We start from the raw sequence: 13032 nt of genomic DNA on the forward strand, positions 1-13032 counted from the left end.
GTCCCAGCACCACACTACGTCTGCTGAAGACCAACGATGCCAAAGCTGAGCTACCTGAGGGAGAGACAGAGAAGGCATCACAACTGGAAAGTTCCTGCACTCGGTCAAGTAAGAGATCATCCAAATGATATACGTTGTGAGTCCAGCACTTTCAAGTATCACTTTGAAATCATACTCCATCTCAGTGTGAGATTTCTCATATAAACAAGAAGGATCTAATTTCTATAAATGTTTGCAGGGCCAGCTAGTTCTTTGAATCAATTTTTTTCTCCTAAGAGAGCTGCTCCAGTGAAGAATAGTTTCTTACACATCCATGTTCCAGAGTCACAGACCTGTACCCCTGGCGATAAAAATATATGTTTATCAAAAATAAAAAATTAAAAAAAAAAATAAAAAAATAAAAAATTAAAAAAAAAAAAAAAAGAAACTCAACATTTTTCTGTGAAAAGACAGAAATACTGAAGTACTGTGAAAGCTTTCTGTAACCGTGGGTTGCCCACCTATTCCAAGCATGTAATCACTCCCTCTGGATCAGTCCCCGATGAATGAGAACTGTTCTCCAGGTACTCATAGCTCGTCAGATGTGTTGTTCACCTTTGGTAATTCACACTCTTCACTGGCATGGCAGCTCTGAAGGATGTCCTTGTAGTGGTCCTTCAGATCCTCGTACAAGGAGGCAGTTTCCTGTGAGTAAGCCAACGGTAATACCTTCTCATTCAACAGCATCTGCACTGGGAATTCCTCCTTAGGAGTCTTAGCATTTTTACAGTGGTAAAGCACGAATATTAGGTTCCAGGCGTAGGGCACAATATGGCCACTCCGGAATTTACGATGCAACTGTTCCTTGTAATTGTAAGCTGTTAGGGGCTCCTTGTCTTTGAAGTAGCCCATCAGAGAGAGCAGTGGCAGAAGGGTCTCTGCATGACCAAACTGAAGGATGACTGGAGAGGAAATTGGCTGAGACCTTTGTTTCTGTTCAATTGCTTTGTCCAGGTGCTGGAAGATATCCTGAAACAGGGTGCAGCTGGATCGACTATTAATAGTATACCCATATCCTCTTTTCCAATATTGCTTCAGATCATTTAAATATTCTAATACCTTTGCATCATCTATGTCAAAAACATCACACCAAGGAGATTTAACACCTTTAATTGCCAGGTCAAATGAACAGGTAAAAAAAGCTACCTGAATTAAATCTGCATTTAAATTGCTGACTGGCACCTGCAAAGTAGCTGCAACCTTTTTAAAAATGTTCTGCATTTCTGGTCCAGTTTTGAAGGCTTCTACATGATAAAGAGCTGTAGCATTCTTTTCCACTTCAGTTAAAAACTTCTCACAATGATCAAAGAATCTCATTAATTTATCATTAATTCTTGGAGGTCCACACTCCATGTCTGCGACGTCGGGCGGCGGCAGGCCGGGGTGGTAGTGCTGCCACAGCCCCTGCAGGAAGGCGGCGCCGCTGTCCACGCAGCGGTGCTTGGAGCTGGTGACCAGCTGCAGGCGGCCGTAGTTCTCGAGGCTAAACAGAGCCGGGAAGAGGGAGGCTAGGCGCAGCGCCAGCTGTCGCATGTCCTGCCGCCCCTTCTCCACCAGCTGCCCGTCCATCCAGTCCGCGTACCACAGCGGCCAGTCGGCCAGCGCGGCGCCCAGGTCGCGGCCGCCCGCGGAGCCAGCGCGCCCGTCGCCCCGCCCGCGGGCCTGCAGCAGCCCGTGCAGCTGCCGCAGCTTGCGGATCTGCTTGGCCGTAGGGTAGCGGGTGCCCTGGCGGATGAGGGCCACCAGCTGCACGGGGGTGCAGGTGTCCTCCAGCAGTTCGGGGTCCCTCCGCGGCGCCTCGGGGTCCGGCAGCAGCCCGGGGTTGGCATCCTCGTAGCGGGTCTTGGTACCGAAGTAGTGGCTGAGCGCCGAAACCGCGGGGTCCTCCGGCTCCAGGAGGGAGCAGCGCGAGAGCGACGAGAGCAGCGCCACAGCCAGGGCAGCGACCGGCGCCACCGAGACCTTCTATAGCTCTCTTTTTTGGTGGGATCCTTGTCTGGTTTTGGGATCAAGGTGATGCTGGCCTCATAAAATGAGTTTGGAAGTTTTCCTTCCATTTCTATTTTTTGGAACAGTTTCAGGAGAATAGGAATTAGTTCTTCTTTAAATGTTTGGTAGAATTCCCCCGGGAAGCCGTCTGGCCCTGGGCTTTTGTTTGTTTGGAGATTTTTAATGACTGTTTCAATCTCCTTATTGGTTATGGGTCTGTTCAGGCTTTCTATTTCTTCCTGGTTCAGTTGTGGTAGTTTATATGTTTCTAGGAATGCATCCATTTCTTCCAGATTGTCAAATTTATTGGCATAGAGTTGCTCATAGTATGTTCTTATAATAGTTTGTATTTCTTTGGTGTTAGTTGTGATCTCTCCTCTTTCATTCATGATTTCATTTATTTGGGTCCTTTCTCTTTTCTTTTTGATAAGTCGGGCCAGGGGTTTATCAATTTTATTAATTCTTTCAAAGAACCAGCTCCTAGTTTCGTTGATTTGTTCTATTGTTTTTCGGTTTCTATTTCATTGATTTCTGCTCTGATCTTTATGATTTCTCTTCTCCTGCTGGGCTTAGGGTTTCTTTCTTGTTCTTTCTCCAGCTCCTTTAGGTGTAGGGTTAGGTTGTGTACCTGAGACCTTTCTTGTTTCTTGAGAAAGGCTTGTACCGCTATATATTTTCCTCTCAGGACTGCCTTTGTTGTGTCCCACAGATTTTGAACCGTTGTATTTTCATTATCATTTGTTTCCATGATTTTTTTCAATTCTTCTTTAATTTCCCGGTTGACCCATTCATTCTTTAGAAGGATACTGTTTAGTCTCCATGTATTTGGGTTCTTTCCAAACTTCCTTTTGTGGTTGAGTTCTAGCTTTAGAGCATTGTGGTCTGAAAATATGCAGGGAATGATCCCAATCTTTTGATACCGGTTGAGTGCTGATTTATGACCAAGGATGTGATCTATTCTGGAGAATGTTCCATGTGCACTAGAGAAGAATGTGTATTCTGTTGCTTTGGGATGAAATATTCTGAATATATCTGTGATGTCCATCTGGTCCAGTGTGTCATTTAAGGCCTTTATTTCCTTGCTGATCTTTTGCTTGGATGACCTGTCCATTTCAGTGAGGGGAGTGTTAAAGTCCCCTACTATCATTGTATTATTGTTGATGTGTTTCTTTGATTTTGTTATTAATTGGTTTATATAGTTGGCTGCTCCCACATTGGGGGCATAGATATTTAAAATTGTTAAATCTTCTTGTTGGACAGACCCTTTGAGTATGATATAGTGTCCTTCCTCATCTCTTATTATAGTCTTTGGCTTAAAATCTAATTGATCTGATATAAGGATTGCCACTCCTGCTTTCTTCTGATGTCCATTAGCATGGTAAGTTCTTTTCCACCCCCTCACTTTAAATCTGGAGGTGTCTTCGGGCTTAAAATGAGTTTCTTGGAGGCAACATATAGATGGGTTTTGTTTTTTTATCCATTCTGATACCCTGTGTCTTTTGACAGGGGCATTTAGCCCATTAACATTCAGGGTAACTATTGAGAGATATGAATTTAGTGCCATTGTTTTGCCTGTAAGGTGACTGTTACTGTATATGGTCTCTGTTCCTTTCTGATCTACCACTTGTAGGCTCTCTCTTTGCTTAGAGGACCCCTTTCAAGATTTCCTGTAGAGCTGGTTTGGTGTTTGCAAATTCTTTCAGTTGTTGTTTGTCCTGGAAGCTTTTAATCTCTCCTTCTATTTTCAATGATAGCCTAGCTGGATATAGTATTCTGGGCTGCATGTTTTTCTCATTTAGTGCTCTGAAAATATCATGCCAGCTCTTTCTGGCCTGCCAGGTCTCTGTGGATAAGTCAGCTGCCAATCTAATATTTTTACCATTGTATGTTACAGACTTCTTTTCCCGGGCTGCTTTCAGGATTTTCTCTTTGTCATTGAGACTTGTAAATTTTACTATTAGGTGACGGGGTGTGGGCCTATTCTTATTGATTTTGAGGGGCATTCTCTGAACCTCCTGAATTTTGATGCTCGTTCCCTTTGCCATATTGGGGAAATTCTCCCCAATAATTCTCTCCAGTATACCTTCTGCTCCCCTCTCACTTTCTTCTTCTTCTGGAATCCCAATTATTCTAATGTTGTTTCGTCTTATGGTGTCACTTATCTCTCGAATTCTCCCCTCGTGGTCCAGTAGCTGTTTGTCCCTCTTTTGATCAGCTTCTTTATTCTCTGTCATTTGGTCTTCTATATCACTAATTCTTTCTTCTGCCTCATTTATCCTAGCAGTGAGAGCCTCCATTTTTGATTGCACCTCATTAATAGCTTTTTTGATTTCAACTTGGTTAGATTTTAGTTCTTTTATTTCTCCAGAAAGGGCTTTTATATCTCTCGAGAGGGTTTCTCTAATATCTTCCATGCCTTTTTCGAGCCCGGCTAGAACCTTGAGAATTGTCATTCTGAACTCTAGATCTGACATATTACCGATGTCTGTATTGATTAGGTCCCTAGCCTTCGGTATTGCCTCTTGTTCTTTTTTTTGTGTTGAATTTTTACGTCTTGTCATTTTGTCCAGATAAGAGTAAATGAAGGGGCAAGTAAAATACTAAAAGGGTGGCAACAACCCCAGGAAAATATGCTTTAACCAAATTAGAAGAGATCCAAAATCGTGAGTGGGGAGAAAGGGCATAAAAGGAGGTTCAAAAAGGAAGAGAGAAAAAAGAAAAAAAAAAAAAAAAGAAAAGAAAAGAAAAGAATTTTAAAAAAAGAAAACACCTTTCAGAAAGTGGTTGATTTTCTGTTTCCAGAATTGCTGTTCTTCTTCTCTTCGATCTGCCGATGGATTTTCAGGTGTTTGCAATCTTTAGATAAGCTATCTAGCTGATCTCCGGCTAGCTGAAGCAGTCTCAGCTTGCTACTTCTCCGCCATCTTGACTCCTATCCCAAGTCTAGCTTTTTTTTTTTTTCTTTTTTTCTCCCCTTGTTTTATTTTATTTTTTAAAATTTGTATTTATTTTTTAATTTCTTTTCAGTGTTCCAGAATTCATTGCTTATGCACCACATCCAGTGCTCCATGCAATACGTACCCTCCATAATACCCACCATCAGGCTCACCAAATGTCTCACCCACCTCCCCTCCCAAACCCTCAGATTGATTTTCAGAGTCCGTAGTCTCATGGTTCATCTCCCCCTCCAATTTCCCCCAAATCCCTTCTCCCCTCCAGAGTTCCCCATAAACAGATGACCCTCCCCTACTCATTCCACCCGCATTTACACATGTCTCTTCCTGGTCCTTATGTACTTTTTAATTTTGTTATGTGAAGAACTGACAATGCCTTTCTGTGTTACCTCTCTCAGACTAAATGCATTTTGAAAACAACAAGAGAGGGATGGAGGCAGAAAGGAAGGGAGACATAAAGAGAGACAGAGAACATCATTATGCCCAGGAATGCACCTGTGTTATTGGTGGAACTTCTGACACTGGGAAAGGGGTAGAGTCTTTTCCAGATCTCCTGAAACCATGCGTATGTAGCTGCCTAAGAGTAAAGACTTGTGAAAATCTATTCATTTTTGTCTCCAGAATTCTAACCCTGTACCCTCCCTGAATTTTACAACAGTGTCTGGACTGTTCAGTAATGACAATTATGGCCCCAAACCCAGTGAGTGATACTGATTCGTGGTACTGGCTTGGCAACTTATCACTGTAGCTGTAACTTGGAGCCTCAATTTCCTATCTGGAAAATGGAAACCATACAACGTATTGGGCAGCTTTGCTGTCACTGTGAGGATTAGATGAGATCGGGTGAAGATTATTCATGAAGTGGCATGGAATGGTCAAAAACAGTGCTTGGAGTTGGATGTGAGTTCACATCGTGGATCCCCTCCTTACCAGCTAGTGGTCTTGGCTCTGCCACTGAACCTCACCGAACCTCTGTCCTTCCTATAGCTTCTTCCTTCCTTCCTCCCTTCCTCCCTCTATCCCTTCCTTCCTACATTCTTCTCTCTCTCTCACTTTCTTTTATTCCTTCTTTTGTTTCTTCATTCTTTCTACTAAGATTTTATTTTAAATAATCGCTACACTCAATGTGGAGCTTATACTCACAAGCTCAAGATCAAGAGTTGCATGCTCTTCCGACTGAGCCAGACAGGTGACATGCACCTCAGTTTTCCTTTTTTAAAAACGTTCCATTGTATACTCCCCAGTAATTCTGAATTCATTTTGATACAAGTTAGTCATTTTTCATTTGTGTTGCTCAAACCTTCTAGATTCTTACTGGGTTCATTGTATTTTTTAATAATCTAATTTAATTTAATTTTTTTCAGTGTTCCAAAATTCATTGTTTATGCACCTCACCCAGTGCTCCACGCAGTACATGCCCTCCATAATACCCACCACCAGGCTACCCAACCCCCCTACCCTTCTCCCCTCCAAAACCCTCAGTTTGTTCCTCAGAGTCCATAGCCCCTCATGGTTTATCTCCCCCTCCGATTTTCCCCCACCACTTCTCCTCTCCATCTCCCAATATCTTCTGTGTTATTCCCTATGCTCCACCAGTAAGTGAAACCATATGATAATCGACTGTCTCTGCTGGGTTCGTTGTATTTTGTTTGGTCTTGTCTTCCTAGTCTATCAGTTACTGGGAAGTATGTTAAAATTGTCTGCTGGTAAATTATGCTTCTGGCAATGATAGGCCAGTTTACTTGCCACCAATCGTTCCAAGAAAGCAAAATGAGATCCCCTGGGGTCCCTAGCGCTGCATTTGGATACTGGTCATCTCCCAATTCTGCTTCCAGAGTAGGTTAACTCTGGTCTTTGAATTGAGACACCAAGTGCAAAAGTTCACTATGTTCCTTAATGCACCTACTGGTTAAGAGTGTCCTATCTGAGCACAAGGAGTAACAAGGAGGACACTGGGAGAAGGAGAGGAGAAGGGAGTTGGGGAAAATCGGAGGGGGAGACAAACCACGAGAGACTGTGGACTCTGTGAAACAAACGGAGGGTTTGGAGGGGAGGGTGTTGGGGGACTGGGGGCTGGGCGAGCCTGGAGGTAGATATTAAGGAGGGCATGTATTGCATGGAGCACTGGGTGTGATGCAGAAACAATGAATCTTGGAACACTGAAAAAATAAAATATAGTTTCAATTAAAAAATAAAATAAAAATAAAAGCACTAAAAAAAAAAGAGTGTCCTATCTACCTGGTGGCTCCAGAGTTCTACTTAACTGCTTCTTTATGCTAATTTCTTAGTAGGAAATAGTTCACTGGTTTTGTCCTAAGGCGATCACCCCCTGGTAGTCCAAGAGAACACTACGGACCTGTCCTCTTTCACCCATCTCAGTTATCACTCTTTCTGCACAGCGTCCCTCCCCACCCCTATTCCTCCCTATTTTAAGCACATCTCTAGCCCCTGACATATATGTATTTCAGGAAACTTGGACAGAGGGGCATTTCATTTAGAGAATGAGGTCTACGTATCTATTTGTCATCAACCTCCTGAGTGAACTTTGGTAGGATCACCCACCTGTCTGTGCCTGTTTGTTTTCCTTCATTAATTTTAGAAAATAATACTTGTGTTCTGCAGTTTTAATGGATATACCAACAGAGACCAAAAGGGATAATTTGGCAAGTTAAAATATACTAGGGTTTTAGAGCTTAGTACTAAATTTGTGATCCAACCTTGTCCCTAATTTCATCTGTTGATGTTGGGGGCAAGAGGAGGATAGGGTAACAAGCTTTTCTTTCCTTCAAGTTCCCTTTCTTCTTCCCCCAGTCTATATTTGATCCTTTCATGGAAGAAAAATAGCTTTCATCCCATGTTACCCCAACTTTTCCCTATCCCTCAAGGTGGGACCAAATCTCTCTTCTTCCAGGAAGCCTGCTACCACATTGTGCATAATGACCCCTCTGTATTTATACTTTAAGTCACTGACTGCATATCCTATTCATCCCTTCTTGCCATGCCCCATCCTGGTTTCTGCTTGTTTGGATCATTAGACTTGTTCTTCTTTGGGCTATATGACAACAATAATCACACCTCCACTTATGAGGAGTGGTCCTTGCCACAGCCTGAGCACATTGTAGACTCTTTAAAACCCTATAAAGAATGCTTCTTCTTCTTAGGAGTATTCACATTTGAAAATACTCCTATAGATTCCAAGTCATTGAGTAAATAATGCTAACACTTAAAGCATTGTCTGACAGGAGAGGTTGGAGAGGCCAATGGCATTTCCTTTCAGTTCTAGACCATGCCGTCACCTGTAAGGAAGGCTGTACTTCCCTAGTTTAGTTATAAGGAGGCTGCTTATGGGAACCTACTAGAATCAAAGGCCTGGAAATAAAGAAAGACTGCACTAAGAAGTTTGGGGAATCCAGAGGGATGGTGTTTTCTGTAGCCGTAAGAACATCCCACACATAAACAGTTTCCCCAGGGATGATATCAATAAACAAAGAGAGTCCAGGAGTTTTGGCTAAGAACTTCAACCTTCTGAATGTTAAGAAGGCAAAGAAATCCACTGACAGGCAGGGGCTTGGGGAAAAAGTGGAGGGAGTGATTGGTACTGAAACTATAGAAGAAGAGACAGAGGTGGTGGGTTACTGTCATAGTTTATTTGTCAAGGAATTGAGGCTGATAATATAATGGTTCAGAGAAAAGAGTGACAAGAAAGAGAGACATTACCCTGGGATCCCACCTCCTCCCTCCCCTTGCCTCCCAGCTGGGATAAGATGATGGAACCACTGGACATCAGGTAGAATTAGACTGTCGCCCTTCAGGTGTCCTCCACATTTCACTAGAGTCTAAGGAAACGACATAGTTGCCACCGTGGTGCTGGGGTTATCATTCTCAATGCTGGTCTCTGAAAGAGAGAAGAGGTAGGTATGCAGTTCACAGAGCCCGCTAAAACACAATTTCTTTGAGGATAACAGATCCTTCCAAACGTGGGGGCAGGGATATTTCTTTGATTTAGTAGATACACACATAAGGCTTCTCTCAGGATGTTTTAAGTCCAGGGAGCAAGGACACACACATGTCAGATCTCCTGAGGTTGGGATAAATCAGGCAGGCTTGCAAGTGGACAAGGCGGGCTTGGGCTGGGGAGAAGAGGAAGGGATCCCAGATTGTAATGCATAATGGTACTGGGGGGAGCATAGTCTCCTTATGTCTTTTCCTTCACAGTTAGGGGTTCCATAGTTCTTGAGAAAGTCATGGCAAGAGAGGGGTAAATCTTAGATCCTACCAGGTTCTGCAATTTTCATGCAAACATTTCCACAGCTGGAACTGCAGCAATAATCACCAGCATTGCATTCAATATCAAAATTGCAGTATCTCCTGCACTCGTGGATGTTGGGAATCTTCTCACAGTCTCTCAGTATAGGTTTTGATACAACTGTAAGGAAAAAAAAAAAAAAACTACATGAGCTGTGACTCCAAAAAGAAAAAGCGTTTTTCTCACTATTATCTGCCCCTCTAAGGTCCCAGCACCCACACCATTGGTTTCTCTTCTTCTTCTGCCTGCCTAGGGATCTGGGTGGTCTTTCCCATTCCTAGAGTTAAAATCCAGCTCCCACTCCCTAGCAAGCCCAGCAACCAGGAAGTCACCTCCAAGAAACTGAACATCACAGGACCTTAGTCCTGAAACTCAGTTCTCAGGACAGAGGCCCAAGAGATCCTCTGGCCTCCTGCTGTCATTTTACAGGGTAGGAAGAACAGAGTCCCAGAGAAGAGGTGAAACTATCTTGTACTTTTCATTGTCTGGCTGAGACAGCCTTCCAAAACTGGCTGTTCTCCAGAAAACTTTACTAACAGTTTTGGACTCACTACAGTCCCCTTAATTCAGCAGATTTCAATTCTTTTTACCCTAACGATTCCAAAGTTCTCTTGGTCAAGCAACCATTTTATTTCTCCTCCTCATCCTCAATATTCTAAAATACTCAATTCCTTAAACAAAAGACACACTTCAAGAAATAATTAGTAACCCTCTCCCAATTTTGTTCTCATCCTTGGAACCCCTAACTGGAGGACACGAACTCCTGGTAGCTCAAGCTAGGTACCCTCCTTTGAGCACTGTGAAGCTTTCCTTTGCTATGGGTCCTCCTCAACAAAAACACCACAGTCCTCACAACACACATAAAAACATTGTTTCTCATAACATCAAGAGACCATCGAACTTGAGAACTGCACATTCAGCTTTCGTCAGGTATCCTGGCTTAAAAATGGAACCAAGTCCTTCACATATGCCAGTCCCTGGTTCCTTGTTTTCTAAACCCTCTTCATTTTGAAGCTCACCCAGAATACCTACTAAAATCTCGACGTTCAGGTATATAAATAGGTTTTCCTCTCAAACTTCCTGTCACTGGTGTGATCACCAGGCAGTAGAGTGTCAGCAGCTGGAGAACCAACCACTTCATGATGTTAACTCTGAATGTTTGAGTGTGTGCCTCACAGGAGACCCAGGATTTTACTGGGTCCTGCAGGGGGCAGGGAATGGCTTTGGGGTGTGGAGTTGGGAGAACACATGACTGGTCTTTTATTGTCCATCTGGTCTGCCTCCTCCCCTCCATGCACCACTCCTCGGTTGGTCACTGGTGTCTCCTGTGGTTCTTTCCTTCTCTTACGCTTTAGCTCCTCTCATTGCAGAAATGAATTCTTCATAATTTATCACTTCTTTTTTTTAGAAATTTGAAAAAAAGAGAAGTAAAAGGAAAACTAATAAGAGACGATCAGTTATCCATTACCTAGAGAAATAACAGTGTCATTTGTTTTCATAGAAAGGTAGTTTTAGAACTGACATCCCAATAAAAAAACATACATATTTATTGTATATGTATTTTAGTATGTTTCAAAAGCCATTTAAAAAATATCAGTAAATGTAAGTAAATTACAATTTAAAAATCACCAGAGACTTTTAAGAACTGATTACAAAATTTGAAGTGGAACAACTTTTTCTAAGCCTGAATATCCTCCAACATTGTCTGAGTTTCACAAGAATTAGCTCCTGGATGATACGAGCACATTTCATTTTAAATGAAATTTTAATTTACTTAGTTTATAATTTTCATAGATATACTAATTTTATATTATTCAATTCTTTTAAGGTCCTTTTCAGGACTGACATCAGCAAGACACCTGAATAAGAACCCCTGCTTGAACTCCCTCCACCCCATCCACCACACAACAATTTGGCATCCACCCAGAGACCAACGCGGAAGCGGCAGATCCAACACCAGATGCCAAGGGACCCAGAAGGAATCTCACCCATGGGTTGGATGATTGGCAGAGAGGCCTCAGTGTTGGCATGGGACCTTGACGTGGCCTGAGAACAGACTCTAACCCCCTCAGCCACAGTCCAGGAGCCACTGGAGAACACTCACTTAGACAATCATCCACAGATGACAGAGCTTTGTGGAAGTCCAGGCGTGTAACAGAGAATTTGCATCACACTGTGAGAGAGAGGAAAAAAAAAATCCAAGTGCAGTCACATTGCAGAGGTTAAAAGTAACAGTTTTGACTTTATCTGTATAACACCTATCCAGATTTTTAAAAAAATTCTCTAAGGAACTGTGCATTCAGAAAAGGTTAAGCTGTCTGTGAATGTGTAGTCCCTGCCTCACACTTCAGTTTGTTCCGTGCTCACGTTGTTTACCCATACTGTGCATTATTGATATCATCTTCCCCACATGACTCAGTGAAACTATCTTCTACAAAAATGAAACCTTACGAATGAGGTTGGCATGAGACAAGGGGCCTGGGAAAGCCCACAATTTTAGAAGAAGAATTGCGGTGTGTCCCGCATTTGACCAATGAACACACCCAAGTCTGAACACGTAAAATGTTTTCATGATTCTTCTGTGCACAAGAAAATAAACTATGAAAGTTCTGCAGTTTCTAAAAAGCTTTAGTGAGTCTCCAGGGCATGGCATAACATTTTTGAATGCTAGAGAAATACATACATCGATGGGTAACCAGGATCACTGTGGAAGGGAGTCAAGCCCTGGGTTGATTCAGTAAATCCTGCTGGATATATTCAAATACCTCAAGAAGAAGGCAGTGGGCCTTGAGATATTTTTCTGTGAAGAAGTTGAATTCCAGAGAGTCCTGAAAAGTTTCAAGAGATTTGAAAATGGTGAAAGACTGCTGAATTTACATACAGAAAATAAAAACAATGAATAAAAACAAGTTTTGACTGCTTCTTAAATAGGCTGTCTTAACAACCTCTTTTCTTTTTTTTAAGATTTTATTTATTTATTTGACAGAAATCACAAGTAGATGGAGAGGCAGCCAGAGAGAGAGACAGAGAGGGAAGCAGGCTCCCTGCTGAGCAGACAGCCCGATGCGGGACTCGATCCCAGGACCCTGAGATCATGAACTGAGCCGAAGGCAGCGGCTTAACCCACTGAGCCACCCAGGCGCCCAACAACCTCTTTTCAATCACATCCACATCTCCACCTTCAGATACCTGATGGCTCAGTTCTCAGAATCTTGAGGATCTCTGGTGAAATCAGTTGGCTTTGCATTCCTCGCCCAGTCCCCCCCTCCCCCCCCAAAACTGGCATGAATCAGGACACATCCTCCAGGGAGTTTGGTTTTCTCTTTTCTAAAGAAGTAAGATACCTATTACTTAGCCACTGTTTTCTAGCTTTCAATGCCTTGAAAATCTTATTTACTGTTCCTCTCCTGTTCTCTTTGATCTTGTGTATTACTGTGGTTTTTTTCTCCCTCACAATATTTTAGTCAGGTTTTAAGTGTAAGCAGATATAAAGATAATAAAGGCCCCTGTAAAGATGCCCGCATTTTATTCCTGCAACCTGTGATTTCCTGACCTGAGGAAGTAAAGGGGCTTTGGGGATGTGATGAAGGGTAGGGACTTTGAGATGGGGAACCAGGTGGGACCAGTGTAAGCATGAGTCCTTAAGCAGGGAATGTCTCCTGGGTGCAGTGGGTTAGAGAGCCTCAGAAGAAGCTAAGAGCTGAAGCATGAGGACCCAGCTGGCCATTGCAGGCTCGGGGGAGT

The 13032-nt window shown here is 42.8% G+C and overlaps 1 protein-coding gene across 1 annotated transcript; it reads right to left on the reverse strand.

Moving 5' to 3' along the window:
• Window positions 1–424: 424 nt before the first annotated feature.
• LOC132022444 (multiple inositol polyphosphate phosphatase 1-like) lies at window positions 425–7356 on the reverse strand. The gene is made up of 2 exons (XM_059407698.1): window positions 7339–7356; window positions 425–2004 (listed from the first exon to the last, which is right to left on the reverse strand). Exons 1-2 carry the CDS (start codon window positions 7354–7356, stop codon window positions 568–570), a joined length of 1455 nt encoding a protein of 484 aa, XP_059263681.1. The 3' UTR covers window positions 425–567.
• Window positions 7357–13032: the final 5676 nt, after the last annotated feature.

This window comes from Mustela nigripes, chromosome 7 (genome assembly GCF_022355385.1).
Source record: "Mustela nigripes isolate SB6536 chromosome 7, MUSNIG.SB6536, whole genome shotgun sequence".
Taxonomy (NCBI): domain Eukaryota; kingdom Metazoa; phylum Chordata; class Mammalia; order Carnivora; family Mustelidae; genus Mustela; species Mustela nigripes.